This window comes from Falco punctatus (genome assembly GCF_963210335.1).
Source record: "Falco punctatus genome assembly, chromosome: 6".
Classification (NCBI taxonomy): domain Eukaryota; kingdom Metazoa; phylum Chordata; class Aves; order Falconiformes; family Falconidae; genus Falco; species Falco punctatus.
This window is the reverse complement of record NC_137585.1, coordinates 55,869,074-55,888,086: the sequence shown is the minus strand read 5'-3', so window position 1 is coordinate 55,888,086 and position 19,013 is coordinate 55,869,074. Positions and strand designations below refer to the sequence as shown.

At 42.2% G+C, this 19,013-nt stretch overlaps 1 protein-coding gene across 4 annotated transcripts in view; it reads right to left on the bottom strand.

Annotated features, from left to right (window-relative positions):
• Window positions 1-15,274: 15,274 nt before the first annotated feature.
• The window catches only part of HMGA2 (high mobility group AT-hook 2), a 121,201-nt gene continuing 117,462 nt past the window's right edge, over window positions 15,275-19,013 (bottom strand). For all 4 annotated transcript variants that reach the window (XR_013928680.1, XR_013928681.1, XR_013928682.1 and 1 more), the window contains one exon: window positions 15,275-18,496. Coding sequence is in view for 1 of the 4 variants with exons in the window: in XM_080390793.1 (XP_080246919.1) it covers window positions 18,449-18,496 (48 nt within the window). In the remaining 3 variants the exon portion in view is untranslated. The remainder of the gene's footprint in view (window positions 18,497-19,013) is intronic.

Genomic DNA, 19,013 nt, shown 5'->3' with positions numbered 1-19,013 from the left:
CAGTCTCACTGGCTTGGCAGCAAGCACCACAAAGACCCCATGGACTGGGGCTAGATGGCAAGGTGACAATCTTCAGGCTGACGGCTCGTGACAGTGATCATCTGCCCTTGGGCTGTCTGGTCCAAAGGGATGACACAGACGTTTGGTGATTTACACAGACTGGGACATACAGGGCACCTTTGGGAGTATCCCTACACCTTGTTGGGATAAACTGTTATCAGCTGTGATTATTCAGATCTTGACATCCTTTTGAGCATGCTTGGTGCCAGCTGTAACCAACCTTTAGTCCTTGGTGGGAGCCATTTCCTGCACATATTGCCAAGTTAAGACAACAGTATGTGACTGCTTCAGCTGGAAATGTTTTAAAACCAACTCTGGTGTGGCTCAGTGTTCTCATCCTCTTCCCATCCCATACTATGCTCATCTCCTTTTTTTATTTTAAAATCTTATTTTCACAGTACCAGAAACATGATTTATTTGTCCCATTAATAGTTGAAAGAAAATTCCTTTACAACATCATAACTGTCCCATGTACAACCCTCCTCTCCCCAAAACTTTAAGATCCCACACTGTTATGAGACTATTCCACAACTGATGTATTTATGATCAAGCATTTCTTGGCCATATTCGGTGTGTGTTTAGCTGTTTCAATATGTGTTCAGTCCACATATACTCAGCGATCAAACAGTTGTTGTATGTAAAGAGCAATCATTTTATGAACAACTTCAGTGGCAGCTTTCCAATGGCGTGAGAGAGTCAGATCACTGCCGTTTGGTATCCTGCCCTGGTCCCACCCAGCAGAAGATGTTGGCAAGGTGTGCGAGTGCTTAGGTATATTGAGATTAAGATTTGCAAAATGGTCAGAGCAGGTGCCAACTAGCGAGTCATGGGAGGAAAACCAGAAATCATCTAGGGACCTGAACCCAGACCTACCCCACCCTGGTGAATGCTGTAACTTTGGTACCAGAGTCATTTTTAGACATGCTTATTTAAACCCATACACATCGCCTGAACTGTGCTGAGGTGGCAGATCCCCCACACTGCAATCCTGCTGACACTCCAAGTGGGTCCAAGAGCCCCAGCATGATCCACTGCTGCAGATGTGCAGGGACATACCAAGGCAGCCCCATGGTGGAGGTGGCTGTTCTGCAGCCATTGAGGGGGAAAGGGAAGATTTTCCTACTGCTCTGGAAGGAGGAGCCTGGCTGAGCTTGTCACTTGTCCCCAACGGAGGGCTTTCGATCTTCGTCCAGGAGCATGAGAACTTTGGACAGGACATGCGAGCAGTGGGAGAGGCTGGCGGTGACTGAAGATCATAAAGATCAGTGCCTTCGCCTGCAGTGCGAGCTCCTAAATCATCCAGGGAAGGCATCCAACAGCTTTACCCTAACCCACCACATGTGGGATACGTGTTTCCCAAACTAATGTTTTATGGGAAATACAAACTAGAAAACATTGATCCAGTCCTGCTCTGTGCTTTTACCATTGCCCCCCCCCCCCCCCCCCTCCCCAGATGGTGCTGCTGTCATGAGTGCTAATGTTGCCCTCACGCTTCGGTCCGGCAGCCTGGCTTCCTCACCAGTTGATATCCCCATGCACATGAATTATCAGATGACCCCACTAACAACATGCTTTGGCTCCCATCACCTGGATGGCTGCAAAAAACACATCCACTCCATCCTTACTCAGCGAGGGTGGAGGGGCTGTGTTTCAGGGACAAGCAGCAGGTGGTTCTCTCCTGGGTTTCTGAGCACAGAAGCAGGGGGAAACTCATGGGGAAACTGCATCCTGGCACCCTTTGTTGTAACACCTCCCAACCCTGCCTGCTCCCACTCATGCGAAAAGGCTCCCCTGTTCACCCTATATTTAGAACTAGGCCAGTGCTCAGAACTGACTGGTGTAGTAAGTACCCTTATTCTCTGAGGGGAAGGAGGAAATCCTGGCTCTGATGAGCTTACAGGCAAAACTCAGAGTCATTTGCTTTATTCTAACAGCACTTAGCAGATGGGTTTCACTGCTAGTATGAAGCCCTGCACCTCCTTCCAAACTGCTTTGTGATATGACTGCTGAAGTACTACAAGATCAGCATTTACTATAAAGCTGAAATGTTAATATTTATACACTGTGTCCACTGGGATGCAGTAATTCATTTTTTATTAAGAAACTATTAAAGCATTTTTCTAAATTGCCCCAAATACGTTTCCCACCTAAAACATGTTGTTCTGTTTTTTTCCTCCCCTACCTTTGTCTTTTCAGCGTGTGGCTTTGATCTTTGTGCTTCACAGAAAAATGCTTACAATCCTTCACAGAAAGGTTCTCTTAGCTTACAGCTTTATTCAAGAAATATGGTGGATCTGTAGCCAGGCTGTTTTAGGAGAACTTATGAAGAGAAGTCTACTTGCTGAGTACCAGAACAAAAAGGTTTGCTTCCTCAAAAGTTTAGGAAGACACTTTCCCGTATAGAGAAGTCTATTCTGATTTTGGTTACACGTTGTACCACACCTTATAAAACTTGGCCTTTTAAAGAATGAATGAGATTTCAGGTACTTCAGTTCTTAAAAAGCCTCTAAGAATGCTGCAGCAAGTCCATGCAAGTCTTCCTGAACGCTTCCCTGGGGTTCAGACAAGCATGAACCCGGTAGCTACAAACAAGTTCCTACCTGCCGTAACTCCAGGGTAGGAACTGACCACAGAACAGAGGGTAAGAATTAGTAATTTGCCATAATCCAAGATTGCTACAGTTTTATTGCATGTCTCCACAAATTACAGATGTATGTAGAACTAATGGTTTTTCTCAGCACTGATATGTGCTCTGCTCAGAGGTATGGAATTAAGAGCAGAAAGAATATTACTCAACAATTAGCACTTAGGCTGCTATTACTGTAGTTTACTGACAAAATCCAGGAAAAAAGTTAATCGTATCTATGTATTTTCTTTCTCCTATGCCGTTTTAAATCTCTTTCTTATAATTTCACTTCTGTCTGCTAGAAGCGAATAGGATGAAAGTAGTAAGAAATCCCAGCACATTACAACACAGATCTGAAGTGCCGTTGCTGTGTATGTTTTGTTGTTTAAGCTTCATGAGAGATACTGTTTGCAGGAAAGAGATGCCAGCCACCCTGCAAGGCCAAAGAAGAACTCAGGCAAAGGTAGAGGAATTAACTTTTATCCTGTCCCAAAGCCTTTGAATCAAAATTTGACCCAGGTCTCTGAAAGCTGAGGTGCAGCACATCCAGGGAGGACCTCACCAAGTGCTGTGCAAGCAGGCTCTCAGCTTTGCCCACTTGCAGCATTAGCTGCTCACATTGACTAGAGAAACTAGACATGAGAATCTCATTTGGTTGCAATACTTAATGTAGGTTAGGGGATATAGGTGCTAAAAAGGTGCTTTTGGCCCAGGAACAGGCACCTGTTCTGGGAAATGTGCTGTCAAAAAGGATCTGAATAAAGAAAGGAAACAACCTTTAAAATAAAAGACTTCTCTTTCCCATGCAATGGCTCTACAGGATGAAATAGAGAAGAGCTGGGTTTTTGGAGTTCCCTGGAGTTCAAAAATCTTCTGAAAATTAATAGAAACATTAGTGTCTCCTGCTGAGGGCTGTAGCCTAATTCACAGGCACTGGAGAACGCATTTCTCTCCATGACACCCAGCAGGTTTGCGTGACACCAGGGTCGGGGTGGTCTGGAGCTGTGGCTATTAAATTTTGCAGGGTGCCAATGCTGGAGACTTTGGGTATGTGCACAGCTGTGTGTGCTCATGGGGGTTGTCCAGGGAGAGCTACCTGGGTATCTGAAGGAGAGTGGAGTGATTGTAGAGCCCAAAGTCCTCACTGTCTTCACCCAGGACTCAGTGCATTCAAACACAAGATTTGCTTTTCTCATTAAGGAAGGTGCCAACTAAGACAGGCTTCTTTAGACAGTGTAGTGAGTCATGGCAAGGTGGGCCCTTGCAGGGCTTGGGATGTCACGTTCAGCCACACAGGAGTTACCCTGGCAGCCCCGCCTGCTCCTGAACACTGGAATCCTGCAGAGACCCATCACTGCCCTCCTGGCTCCAGCCTTCCGCTGCTGGTTCCCTTGGCTCCTGCTTGACCACACCAGCCCTTCCATGACTGCCCCTGAACTGCATCACAGGATGGCATCTCTGCTGTTGTTTCAGTTGTTTCCAGGCAGCTTAGATTGAATTGGAAAATGTTGGAAACAACTCAGGGAGAGGGGAGAGGAGAGGGTGCCCCTAGAAGCAGCACAGATTTGAGCCCAGCTAAAGTGGCTGTGCAGCTCCAACCTCATGCTCCTTCACCCCTCTTCTTTTGGGTTTTATTTTTCCCTTCTGATTCCTAAAAGTTCAGGTCTAACTTGCCTTTTTCTTCCACTGTCTCACGTTTCCTTTCTTCCATAGCTTCCATTACTCACCTCCTGCCTTTTTCTCTCCCATAGTCCATCACCTCCATCTCCTTGCTCTGGCAGCATTTGCTGGATGCATGCAGGGTAACCTGTTTGCAGGCATACGACTGAGTGTTTCAGTGAAACCCAGCTTGGTAGATGGAACTCCATGGCTCTGGACAAGGTATGGCTGTACGAAAACAGACATGACAGAACAAAACATGGTGACCAGCATGCAAGTGAAGTTTCCATTCTGCCCCTTCAGGCTGCATAGCAAAAAAGAGCTGAAGGAGAGAGGCAACAATAACTGGCAAAACATTATAATTCATGTAGTGTGTAATCCAAAATGCCTGGAGTTCAGTGTAAATCTCTGTATTTACTCCAAGGTTTGGTGTGAGAGTTGTAGGTGAGGCTTGAGCCTGTGAAACTCAATGAGAGGGCTCCCACATCGCCCTCAGATTATTTCCTCTGTGAAGAAAGAGTGCAGGGACGAAGCTGTGAGCAATACTGAAGGATATAGGGAAGACTGCTCAAGATTCTTGTATGCCCTTTGTTACACTATGCGAGCGAGGAGAAAAGAGGTGGCTGGAAATCTAAAATGGATTAAAAGAAATACACCCTTTTTTACCCTCTGCAAAGATTGCTCAGTGGGATAAAAATTTTAAACTGACAGATAATAGTAATACCTATATTTATACCAACTGAATCGGTGGCTGTCCCAGTAGAGTTACAAAATCTTCAGATGAAGTGTTTTCAGTACTTTGCAGTGTAAATGCTGACCCTGCTTCCTTGTCCCCAGATAACTCTGATCCTATAAAATGAATAAGATACATTTTAGATTTGCCCTGGAAAAGTACTGTTGCACTATCCTAATGTTCCGAAGAGAAGTTGTGTTTATTTAACACATGAACATTAGCAGCCAGGCAGGACATTATGATCCATGGAGAGCTGCACTTTTAAACTCAGGAAGTACAAATCAACCTATTTCTCATTAACCTTATCTCAAAAATCTAGTCAATGGGAGATACTCTTAAGTTTACTCCTTTTTCAAAAGCCTTTCCCTCCTCCAGGACTGCTGGTGTTTGCTGCCAAAGTTAGCCATCAAGCTATCTGCTAACTACTTCTTGGATTAAGACATTCTTCTCAAATTGTTTATAGGCTGCTCCCCTCCATTTCTGCTCTGGTCCAGACCTCTGGTTTTTAAATTACATACTGTGTTAGGCATCTTATCCCATCAATCCATGAGATCTCTTCTCTGCTCTCCTAGTTTCCTTTTATTCTAAAATAGATGGGTGCCATATGACTAATCTCCCAACACAATTAATTTCTTGCAAACCTGTATCATTTTAGTGGTTTTTCTACCACACCTTTCCAATCTTAGCAATATTCTTCCCATAACAATACAGTCAGGCTCTCTCTCGCGGCACTCAGAAAGGGCTCTCATCAGTGTGCTTGACACTGCTGGAATAGCTTCAGTGGATTAAAACATCAGGCCTATGTACCCGAAGAGCTCGCTTGGCTTTCTGACAACTGCCTAGCAGGGTGCAGATGGTTTTAGTTTATTCCCCATTTACCACCAAATGATTTCCCCCTTAAAATTAATAGAAGAAAAATATTTGGAAAGTGATAGCTGGTTGTTAGATATTACTTTAGTGTTCCTGTTTATATTTTTCTTTTCTTTTCTTTCCCATATGTGCTTGGTTTTATGATCTTGCAGGGTTGTGAAATTATGATTCAGCAAAGCACTGAAGGTGAGAGCATGGCCCCACTGATGCCATGGCCTCTGCTGCAGCCAGGGCCTCCTCCCCAGTGTGCCTTCTGGTGAGGTGTTAAGCTTGGTCACCTCCATGACAGCACCCGGGCTCTGGGGTCACCATCACCTTCAGGATGTGAGGAGCTGGTGTGCATGGTGCTGGGAGCAGCAAAGGGATGGGCTGTAGCCGGGGGGGTGGTGCTGTCTCCATGTTTGCCCTGGACATGGTTTTGGGATGCAGCATGTGGATGAGGGAGGTTTCAAAAGGTTTTTAAAGGGGGGTACAAAGAAACCCCCTGTTGTCTCTGGTTTATTGCTTTTGGGGACATTCAGCCTCTCGATCCAGACCATATCAAGGCTGCAGGGAAGAGGAGGCTTTTGATTCATAGAGAGTTGATAGTATCTATTGAAATTAATTCCATATGGGGAAGTAAGCACTGTCTCCACATAGTAACACCCAGTGTGGAGCATACTGCCGATTTTAGGCTATGACTCTGAAAACTCTTGAAAGCAGAACATATGTTTTAGGACGGGTTGAATATACCACAACCCATGAGATATCTAAGGCAGCATGAATATGTTTTGTATAACCCATGAATGCAAAAAAATAGTCTCAGAAGGCTTGAAACTTTTCTTATACATATTTGGTTCAAATGAGTGTAACTGTGGTTTCTGCAGGGTCATTCCTCATTTACCCTCATATAATGAGAATACACCTCTGTCTTCTAACTGGGTCTTGTTGAGGTCTAATCTAGGTGTTCAGATGAACCTTTAGAACACCTGCCCAGGTGGAGCTTTAGAACAGCTCCAGCGAAGTGCTGTTAGGTATTAACTCTGCTGCTCCTGTGCATCTCCCCTCTCTTCCTTTCAGTTGAAGAGGCTCTTGAAAGCGTTTTGGTCTGGTAGGTCGACTTCTTCAGTGGCATAAGGCAGAGTGGTTTCATTGATTTCCTAGAGCTACACACATTCACACCATCTGGGAAGCTGACACAAAGGATTTATAGTGATAGTAGGTACATCATACTTTTATTATTTCCTGATGTTGTTTTATTGTTATGACATCACATTTTGGACAATGATAATTCAAAAGCCTCTGTTTATAGCCTTTTTACTGGGCTGCGTGGATGAAGGTTAAGACTGTTCAAAGGCTCGGCTCTGTAATTTTCACTCAAACTCAGCCTAGCAGGGGCAGAGTCAGCACAGCAGGACCAAGCCCAGCGGCGGTGTTGGTAGAAACATGGGCTTCAACGAACCAATCCAAATCACAGGAACTGTCTGGCTTTTTTTGATATGTTTAACTGCAATATTATCTATAGCTAAGGGAATTTGATCTGGTTTGGGCTTGCAGTCTCCCATGCCCTGATACCATCATCTGCTCTGAATCAGAAAGAGCAGCGCTGAAGAACTTTCTAAGTCTTGAAGAAGCTGCTGGCTCTTATTTGAAATATTTGTCCTTTCTGTCTGTGACATAAGTGCACTCACTGAGCAGCATTTCTCAGCTGAGATGGCTGTTCTCCACCAGAAATGTAAAACTTTGAGCATTTTTCCTGTCTTTCATCCTCAGCCCACGAGCAACTTGACTGGACAGAAAGAACCTGAAGTTAAGTCGTGCAGTTTCTACCTTCACTGCAGTGAGACTTCTTTTAAGGAAGATAAAGAAATACGTCTTATGTAGAAATGTATTTTGGCAAGATGGCTAGTGGGTGAGGACACATAAATTCTTTAGTCTAAACCTCCAATTAGCCTTTCGTCTGTAATGAATTGTTCTAGGTGATTTAAAGTTGAAACTGTTTGACAAATTAGAGAATTCAGATGAAGAAAGACCAGAAGACAACTATTTTATACTACACAAAATGCCTCCCACTGACTGCTCAGCTGGTGCAGCCCACCTGGCCCACCCATCCTTTGGGAGAGACTGCAAGATTCACAGTAGCTGGCATATTTGTTGTGACCGTTGACCCGGTTCCCCCCACTTCTTGAGTGCTGCACCGATGGCTGAAGGAATCATAAGAAAAATACACAATAAAAAAGTGTAGCAATAACATGACACTTTATTTTTCTCTTTTGTTTCCATGGATTAGATGTATACTTCTGTTTCTTTGAGGCTTGAACTGACAATATAACAAATCAACATCTCCTTGCAGGTATGTGACAACATTGTATAGCAGGACTTCAAAGCATGCATGAAGTCATAGTGCCTCTGATGTACTAGGGACATCAAAGAAGGGACTGGCACATGTGAATAAGTACCTCTAAGTTTTAAGTCTGAAATTACCCTAGCCTTTGAAGAGTAGCATTCAAGGGATAGCTATGGGAATGCCTACCTGCCCCAGGCAACGGGTCGGGTCATGGTGGTTCAGTGGGGAAATGTCTGTCTGTACAAACTCTGTCCCTTTCCCAGCCTGCAGTGAGTTATTTCTGTGATACTGGGACAGAGAGCCTGAAGCTTATTTTGGATTTTATGCACCTACCCTTGTGCATGTCATGAAGACAACTGGCTTATCTCCCCTTGGAGACACAGCTGAAAGAGGAGTGCAAGGGTGAGAGCAGTTGCTCATGAGTAGGAGCTTTCAGATCAGCAATGTAATTGGAAACAACACATATTCCCATTTTTTTGGGAGCTAGGTTAACATCACTGTCTCAGCTTCCTGAGCAGTCAGTGGGGAGGGATCGGTGATTCATCCCACCCACCTTAGACCCATATTTTAGGAGTGAATGAGTTGCCCTCTGGCTGATGAAAACCTTAGATGAGACATCTAACTTCTCAATGACTAAAGCTTGGTGACACAGATCTCCTAAATGCAGAAAACCTGTTTAATTTGGCTACTCTTTTGACCTTTATTTGGAAAAAAACCCCAAACAACCACTAACTTTTCATCAACACCGAACACTTAAGTTTACTCTTTTATTTACTACTATCCCACTGCTTCCTGGGGTCAGCCTGCCTTGGCTTGTGGCCATTTGCCTCAACTGAAAACATGATGTGGCTGCACTAGTACAGTCCCCGACAATTCCATAGACTATGAAGGCACCTGCTCATTTACTGATGATGTCAAAGTGTCTTTAACTGCCCTTGTGCATGTGGTAAGGGAGAAGAACTTATCCCAAAGGTTTGCACTGCTGACCACTATTGCAGGGCTTTGTCACTGAGAGACTCGGTCCCCTTGGAGCAGGGAAGCCTTTTGATATTTGTCATTGGGAAACAGAGAGAGACACACACCCAAGGTGTCTGTAGCCTTGCAGCTCGTTGCACCACCCTCCTGGCAGTGTAAAATCATGTCTGTACATCTTAATTACCCACTGCAAAACTGGGAGGCTGGTGCAGGTGCACTGAACTTACAAAACCAGGGAGTGTTCAGAAGTTTCTCAGATGAAGTTTGGCTTTTCTCTGCTTAGTCTCCACTGGATAGTTTTATTGAAACCAACTATGGGTGAAAGGGAAACTTCATGTAAACCAATTTAACGCTCTACATACAGTACAGCAGCCTTAGTGAGGTAACTAAAGCAAGGCCAGGTTCAAGGCCAGATCCTGCAAAGTGCTAAATCCCTCGCATTCCACGACAGGATGATCAACATCGTCTTGAATGAGGCCCCTAGAATGTAGCATGCTTGGTCAGCTTTCAAAGGTGCTTCAGAAGAAGTCCTGATCTTACCTGAAAGTAAGGGTCTTTCAAAGCCACTCTGTTGTAGAGCATAATGGATTTGGTGCATTAGTTGTGATAGCATGGAGCAGGCAGGGAGCGGTTACTTCTGAATAGTTTATGATCTGTTTCCTAATTTTTTAATTTTCCAAAGTAACTCATGGCTATGCCTAAGCAAACAGCAGAATGTTAAGTTTATTAGGAGTTGTGTGTTAGCTTCTGAATTTCCATAAAGTATTTGAGCAGAAGAGAAGCAAAGTGTGTAAACAGCACAATATTTGCCATCTCCCACCTCAAACAGCTGGTGTGAGTAAGGGCAGCAGTCCCAGCCTGCTGATACACTCAGGGATGCCCTCTGCTCTGCTTTGCATGTGTGCATGTGGCTGGTTTTGAACATTTTTGTATTTCCAAGACAAGCTTTTAGACAAAATTCAGGGCCCTGGATGCAGTTTCATTTAGAAAGACAAATTGAGTCAGATGTTGCTTGACCTAAGTCTGCCTCTTTGTGAGGAATATGCTGCGTCTGGTCTCCTGAGCAGAGGAGGAATGCACCAAGGAGCCATATGCAGCTTCTTTGCCCACAGGTTTAGTCTTTGTAGTCTGCACTTGGGCCAAGAGCTCTTGCTAAACTTCCCTTGGGCCATGCTCCCAGTGCTACTTGCATTGCTTTGTTACTCCTTTCTCCGCTTCTCTTTTTCTCTTGCTTTTTTCACATCTAATTTACTATAATAACAAGAAAATGTCTTTCACTCATTTCTGCGTAGGGAGCAGAGGTTGCAATTTTAGTTGGTCTTCACTTCCATGAAAAAGAATAATTACTGCTAATGCTCATTGCCATAAGCAACTCCAGTAAGATTTCACCTGACTCCCCAGCACTGTTTTCTCATCTGTCTCTGTCATTTGTGGGCACCCCCATCTGTGCTTATTTAGCCTCATGATTTTGCAGGTGTTACCAGAAAAATCATTATTTATGCACAACCATTTACTTTCAGGGCTGCACATCCTAGGAGTGTACCTAAGACCTTGAGATGCCCTGTAATGTAGAGTTCAGAAAAGTACAAAATTTAAATCTATGCACTACAAGCTGATCTAAGTCAAGACTTCATGAGAAAAAGGCAATAGTAGAGGTCATCCTTTCCAGGTCAAGGCTAACTATTGAAAAGAATGGAAACAGCCTTGAAATTGTTGAGGGAAAAGGGATAGACAGAGATTATGAATGCTTCCTGTGTTCCATAGGAAATGAAAACTTCCTATTTTCCTTTCTTAAGCCTATTTCCTATCGAAATCAGGAGCTATACCATTTAATTGTGTGTATTGGTTAAAAAAGATGGGGACTATTTTCACATAACACATACATATAACCAAACTGAGGTGTTTTGTGTTGAATTCTGACAGAAGGAAGCCAGCTTCCATTCCCAGCACAGATAATTAAGTGCTGATGAAGCTTTAATTCTAAGGATTTTAATCAGAAGCTGTAACTTTTGCCCCTATAAAACTGTGAATAATGATGCACTGAAATTTATTTATAAAAACAAATGCCCTTATTGGTCTGGATAATACAAGGTTTCTGACACTCATTCAGGTCTCCTACCCTGTGTCATGTCACCGCTGTGTTGTTCTTTTAAATACAATACAACACTTTGGGGAGTGTGCCAGAGGCATATGTGATGGGGAATCACCAGACGCCTTTGAAAAATCTAAAGTAGACCCTTTTTTTTTTGTTTAGGTGTTAAAAGTATGCAGTCACAGTTATGGTCCTGCTGTATAGCTTCACGCACCCAAAGACAGAGATGTGTCTCATGATTGTAAACTTTGCAGAGGTGAGGGTGGAGTTTTCATTATGGCCACTTCAAACACAAGTTCTGTATCATGAGCTTTGCTACACATGGTGTTGCTTAGGGCAAGACCCCTTTCTCCCTGCAAAGAAGGTGACTTGTTGACCAGTCATGGTGATACCTCTGAGACCTATAAGGACTATAATTGGACAATGAGGTGGATGTCAAGGGCATTGTTAGATCAGCTCTATGTGGTCCTGCTTTTCTCCCGCTTTTTTCCTGCTTTGGGGAGACCAAAACTCTGGATCATGGCAGTAAATGCCAGCAGGTGACATTCTCCAGGTCCTGGATCTCATTGAAGTTACTGTGTGTTTGTTATGATATAAATGCCAAACCTAAACCATCCTGAACTGAGCACATTATGAACCTTTAGCAAAAATAGTCATATAACAGTGCCTTAGATAGAGATTAATTTGTCTTGGCCCCAAACGCAGCTGCAGTCTAGGAGTGGTAATTCATTGTAAACACCTTTAGAGCCTGTCAGGCCTCATAAGCCCCCTGTCTTAGACTATGATGTAGCTTTAAAGACAATACTCTGCAGTTATGTATGACCAAAGCAACTCCTCCTATGCTTCTGCTGAGCTAATTTGTTTGCAAATGTTGATTTAAATTTTAGTTTTTATTATGTGATATTGCTAAAACTGTGAGTTTATGGCAAATGTGTTCCAATGCAATAAAAATGTGCTTATTTTTCAGCCTACTCCCTGAACTAAGAATAAAATGCCTAAAGGGACTATATATATTTAATAGATTTTCTGAATTAAAAACTCCTACGATGAAAATCATAATCTTTGGTGGTCCCACAGAATATTTTGTGCTGACATACATATATAATGTAATGTAATCTTGTTTTTTGATGGGACTTCTGCCTTTGCTAAGTTTCCTCTCTGGCTAATTAATGTTTCTGCCTACCATTGATTTTTCAGATCCACCCAGCTTTCATTTGTTATTTTCTTTCACTGGTTATTTTAATAGCATGCCTTAATGTAGCATATGTTTGGATTCCTGCTTCAGTTTTACCCTAGCCATTACTAACAATGTAAAGCTCCTCCTTTATATGAAATGCTAACGTTTTTAGCTGTGCTTAATTAGCCCCATTTTAGTAGGGAAGCACTGTTGAAGGCTTGTGTCTTATCTCCTAATGTTTCAATTTCCCCTTTTGCTAGCAGATAAAAGCTGACGATAATCCTGTGCTGCAACTTTGGGACACAACCATCTGCAGCCTTATTTTAGAGTGTAAACAGGCAGATTGCTTCCTACTTCAACTGCTACCGCAGTGGACTGTTATCTTCAGGCTAAACTTAATTACATTCATGTATCTTCAGAGGATGTTAATTATGTGAAGATGCTTTCTTTTTCTTGAATACTGGAACAAGTGCACTGCAAGCCAAGAGCAATAAAGGGGTGAAAAGCATTCAATCACAGGTGGAAAGGAAAGAAATTAAAAAAAAATTTCCAATAGGCCAAAAGGTTGTTTATATGGCAAAAGGAAATAAAAGGTGGGAAGAAAAAAAGACATGTTAAACCTTGCTGTCACATGGAGGTGAATCAGCCCAGAGGGTAAGAGCAACAGCAGAGCTCATCACACCAACTGAAGGACATGAGGACAGTCAGAGCAGCAACTCAGCTAGAGAGGGACTTGCATGCCAGAGACGTCCTGGAGCAAGGTGCATGGGGCGGCTTCACTCCTTGTGCACCTGTGAGTGACGTGTGGTGGCAAAGGAATCCAGGGTTCCCCATCACCAGTGTCTCCTAGCATGGCACACAACCTGTGGCTCCAGGAGCCAGGCAGGAAGAAAGCATTAACCCATATCAACCGTGCCACCTTTGAAACATCCATACAGCAAGGATGTCTGTATTTTTCAGACAATGTATGTAAATCACAGTGGCAGATGCTCATTTGACTGAGCAAGTAGATGTAATAAAGCCTCAGTTAGTGTTATTTCTGAATGAAGGCGGCATATAGCAGTTGGACCTGTATTTGTACTAAAAGATATATGCTCAAGTACTTCTGTATGTTTAAAAATTAATGTGAGAGGGAAGATGGTGGGAGATTAAAAAAGGATGAACTAAGAGACAGAAATTCTACATCCGTGTACACAGAGGTGCCGGGGTGAGAAACATTGCTTCATTCAGGCTTCAGGTGAAGTCTGAGGTGTGACAAATCTGACTGCTCTCTTGTGATCAGAGGAACATGTTGTTGCCATTGCGCTGGATCCTGTCGCTAATGATGACCAGACCAGATGTTTTGGTTTTAAAAAAAGCTGTGGACAATTGAATTGCTGTGCAAGGCACTGGCAGCGCCAGCTTTCAATAATTCCCCATCTTTGTATGGATGTGATGTGATGGGAGTGGAAAGCAAAAGCAGAAACTTAGTATGACCCTTGCCACAGGCATCTTGGATAAAGCAGTCTTGGCCACTAGACAAACGCAGGCCCCGATCCTGCAGAAGATGATTAGTTTAATACACACAAATAGTCCCACTGTGGCATAAAGCATGCAGAAGTTTATTGGAAGATGCCCCAAGAAGGGAAGTGGGAGTGAAGCAAGCTGGAGGAATGACTAGTAAGAAGTAGAAGGGAGCTAAGCACAGGGTTGCAGAAGTTCAGCCACTTGGCTGATCCATCAGGTGGGTGGGTTACAGCTGGAGCATCACATCAGATAAAATAACAGGAAGAGCTGAGTGATGGCAACCACAGGGAAGACGACCACCAGGGAGACTGAAAAGTGGAATGATCCTTTAATAACACCAAGCAGGATAAGAAAGAAAGAGGATACATAATGTGATGAATGCAATTACTCACATTTCTGACTCAGGACTGAATGGGTGTTACTACTTAGGGGTTTTTTTGTGATTGTATTTTGGCTATTTTACAAGTAATCAAGTCCAAAAGGAACATGCCATGAAGTCCTTGGGAAAGCAGAGGTTACTAGGCCAAAAGAGATTAGGTGGAGAGTTTGCAAATGAGCGAACACAAAGAACGTGTAAACCTGAAGATCAGAGGAACTAATATCTGAACAACCACCTTGGGTAAGACAGGCATGGTTGCAAATATGAGTCAATGGACAGACACCACAGTCTTTAAATCTCACTGTAACAGGCCAGGGGATCATGTAAAAGCAAATGAAGAGGAGAAGCCAGAAGAATCCTGCCTGACTCACTTGTGACAATCTTGGGGGTGTCTTAAGTTTTGATGCAGAGTTTCCTGAGATCTTCAGTTTGTGTCCCAGACCATCTGTACTTAGCCACATCCCTGCCTCTACTGCTCTGAGTACCTGCACTTTTTAACCTAACGTCCATGTAATGGAAATTCCATAAACTTGGATGCAAACTGTGATTTTGCCTAGAAAGTGGAGAAGGCTCACCATCTTGGTGGACCCTCAAGAGGCAGGTCCGAGGCCAGGAAACAAAATCCATTTCAGCCTGGCCTGTGCTATGGTGTTTCCCATCTGGTGATTAGGATCACCAGTCCCCAGGTGCACAGCTTAGCACTTACCTCAGCACAGTGAGTCCCAGGCCGGGAATGGGTGCCTCACCTTCCAGGGAGCCTCATAAGACGTGTCTCTCTGCCAAGCACCCACCCCTGGAGCCCTCAACAGCAAACGCACTTCTTCTCAGGCACATGCCTACAGTCCTGGGACAAAAAAAGACTACTTGCATGTGAAGTTTTACAAATTTGGTCACTGTGACCAAACTTTATTACCCATTTTATAGAACTGTGACAAAAGTCTAGGAATCAAACAACATGGGGATCACAGAGGCTATTATGTTTATTGTGCTGAACAGACTGTGATAATCCATTAAAGGAACATTTTCAACAAGCAAGCGATTTGAAGTACAATCATAGACAGAAACTACACAAAGAACAAAGCAAAAAGTTAGAAGACACTCAAAAGAAAAAGTAAACTGTAGTTAAACAACTTGAAGCATTTGTTTTTATTTTTCCTGCAAACACACCTCTCTTGCAGAAATGGTAGAAGAGTTAAATGTCCAGTCTTAGTTAGCAGTGACCAATGACAGCAAAGAACAGTCGTATAAAATTTATCTCCCAAAAAAATAAACTATATATATAAAAAATTTTATGATGTTCTCACTGATTCAATGGCCACATGCAAATTTTTCAGTCTGAAAAAAATGAGGTATAGTAGGCCCTAAGAGGTAGTAATGTGTTTTGATTGTACTACAATATATAGAAAATATAAGATGCAGTTCATCAGAGTGGTAAGTCTCTCGGAGGTTGAAGTGTGACACACACCCAGCAATTATTTCTGTGTCATCCACTGAATACTGTGGTTTTAAAAAATGCAAAAAAACCCTCAGACCCCAAAAGGGACTTGCTAAGGCTTGATTTGATGCCCTTTGAAGTCAGCAGAACTCCTTCTACTGCCTTCAAGTGACACTGGATTTGGCCTGTTAGAGCTACTGTATAGCTAGGATTATTTCTCTTCCACTTAATATTAACATGTCAAGTTGTAATACTCCAATCAGCTGTTTCTCAGTGATTTCAGTTACTGAACCCTCTGTGGGCTTTTGAGGAGGTCCATATTTCTTGACACTGCCTTTTGGAAGAAGCCAGTAAGTAGTTATCTTAAACTGCATTTGGCTGGGTACTCAAGCCATACCAACAGACGCCTTCCTGAGAAACTACCCCTGGCCCATTTATTAATACAATGGTACAAAGTACTGACTAGAAAGAGAGGAAGAAGGGAAATAAAACAGGAATAGAGAAAATGAAATAGGACGAGGGAGAGAGACAAAGAACAGCAAAAGTGAGAGAGGAGAATAAAAAACCTCTACATAAGAAGCATTTAAAATAAATCTGGCTGAAACATATTACAAAATCACATTTGTGTAAAATACACGAAAATACTTGTCAAGTATTTTCTTACAATCTACTAATTATTTTTTTAAACACATATTTGTGATTGCATTATGCAAAAGCTGAGCTTGTTGCTTCCCACCTACAAAGCTTCAAGTTTCTTTGAAGGGTATTTTTTGTTAATTTTTTTTTTTAATATGAAAGTAATTTAAACTGTGTTTATTTTCCACAAGTTATTTTACAAAAATAGTTTTGAATTAGGGATTAGTTGCAGTCCTAACTGTTTCAAACGTTTGAAAACTAATGCTGAAAGTAACAAGTTCATTCCATTTCAAGTCTGGAGGTAGGTCTTTGTCAATCAATTAGTCCATTTCTTTAAACAATTCATTTGAGGTACAAACTTTGACAGTAATATTTAAACATTACAGCTAAATTTTTTTCTATGTCATGTAGTGTCATTGAAGAAAATTATCCTCACAAACCTATCAGCAATTCAGTACAAAAATATATTCAAGTTAACAGTACATTACACAGAAGTCTAGCAGAGAATGGGGTAAGTACATTTAAAAAAAAAAAAAACCAACAACAAACAAAAAACAAACCAAGAGAAAGAAAAATACATAGCCATGCTGAAACACAATAAAGGTATTGCTTCCTTAACTGCAATTAGGTGTTGAAGTAGAAAAAAAAGGAAAATGCAGATACTCATGATTATCTACCCAGTAAAAATTTCCTGCATTAAATGTGTATAGCAGCATGTATTTATCAGTCTGTTGAGTTATTTGTAAAAATCAGAGGTAGTATTGAATAGTGGGGTAATATTGCATCTGGTGCTAAAAGTGCTGCTTTGAATGAAAAGATGGAGAAATGCCACTGGCACAGAGGTGCTCAGTGAACCATCCTATGTCAAAATACATTGCTTAAAGTAATGCACAAGCTTAGCTGAGGTACGTGGTGTTGGTTCTTACATCATGACTGATGAGTAATGAGGAGAGATTCAATTCTTTTGAAATACTGGTATGGGGTGAGTGGAGTTAGTCGAAACTAAACTAAACAACTGAATTATTTTTGTTCAGATAAATTCACAATTAGTTTTGAGGTACCCTTCTGTACTTTTAAAAACACTTTCCTCAATAAAGACTTAATCATTAATGGCATAAGAGTGTTTGGTGTCAACCATTTTTGTTTCCACAGAAAACGTCTGGCTCTACAGAAAGCCAACTGTCTGGCTTCCTATGGTCCAGAAGATAAGGGCTGTTCATTTTGTTTACTACTTCTGCTGATATGTTTGTATCAATAACTATACAATGTATCTTTGTCTTTCTTCCCTTTTGCCAAGTGAAAGTACCTTTTTCATGTTGAATTCTTTCTTCTGATTACCAGCTGAATGAAGTGAAAGATCAGCTTTTAGTTTTTTTCCTGAAATAACAGTAAGTATTAAAATAAAAATAATAAATCAAGTACAAGTCTACAAGAAGGTTACAAAGAAAAAAAAAAGAGTAGTATCTATCCCTTATCTTTGGTGTTCTAAAGCAGGGAGTTTACTAAGTAGGGAGTGGGTTGCTGGAAGTGTTGTAAGGCTTTATTTAGTGTTACACACCCAGCCTTTTCTATTTCAATGCCCATTATAATGACTATGTTACAAGTTTCTTGTTTATATGTAGTGCAGTGAGTGACATAAACCTGATTCGGAGCTCTTCTTGACCCATTCACCCTTACTTAGCAGCTCAAACAAACTATTAGTAGGTTAAGAAAAAAGAAAACAGTAATTAAAAGTTGCATCATTAATCTGTGCCCCCATTGTGTTACAGCAGTTTTTCACTAAACCTGGGACTGTGAAGGGATTACAAAGATGATTATTAGACAAATCCTTTTTAAGGTTATGCAATTTTTTTTTTTTTCACCCCAGGCAAAAGTGGAAAGACCATGGCAATAGAAAATAAGTGGTCAAGGCAGTGTCTTCTCCCTTCAAAAGACCCAACTGCTGATGAGGTAGAAATTGCATGGTGCGGTCTCCTAGTCTTCCTCTGCAGACTCTTGTGAGGACGTTTCTTCAGTCTCCTCCTGGAATACACAAACAGAAAAAATAAATACTGTGGCAACCGTGCATCTCAGGCTGCTACCTCATACTTCTCTCACAGCTGACAATTACCTCCTGAGCTAACAAAGTGCCCTTTACAGCTGCTTTGACATCTCAAGAAGTCACTTTGGGGAGGACAGGAAGGTCCCTTGCTTTCTGATCCCTGCACTTTGCCTTGCCAGGCTTTCCTCCTACCCCAAGGGGTGCCAAGAAAAAGTAGTCTGTGCTGTGCTCTGTTACGGGCCTCTTACAGCCAGACGACATGGCAGCTAGAAAATGGAAAGCATTTTGAGCAGATATCCAGTGTTAAGTGGGTGCTCTGGCAAGCCTCCTCCTCCTCATCGGCTGTCCTCCTCCTCCCTAGTATTGCCTTCATGTTTGTCTTCAGCAAGCCTGACCAAATGCGATGCTCTTACACTGCTTATTTAACAAATGTGCAGTACCTTTCGGGACATGGGCAGTAAACTGGGGGCAATAAACATTTCTAATAAAAGGGGCTGT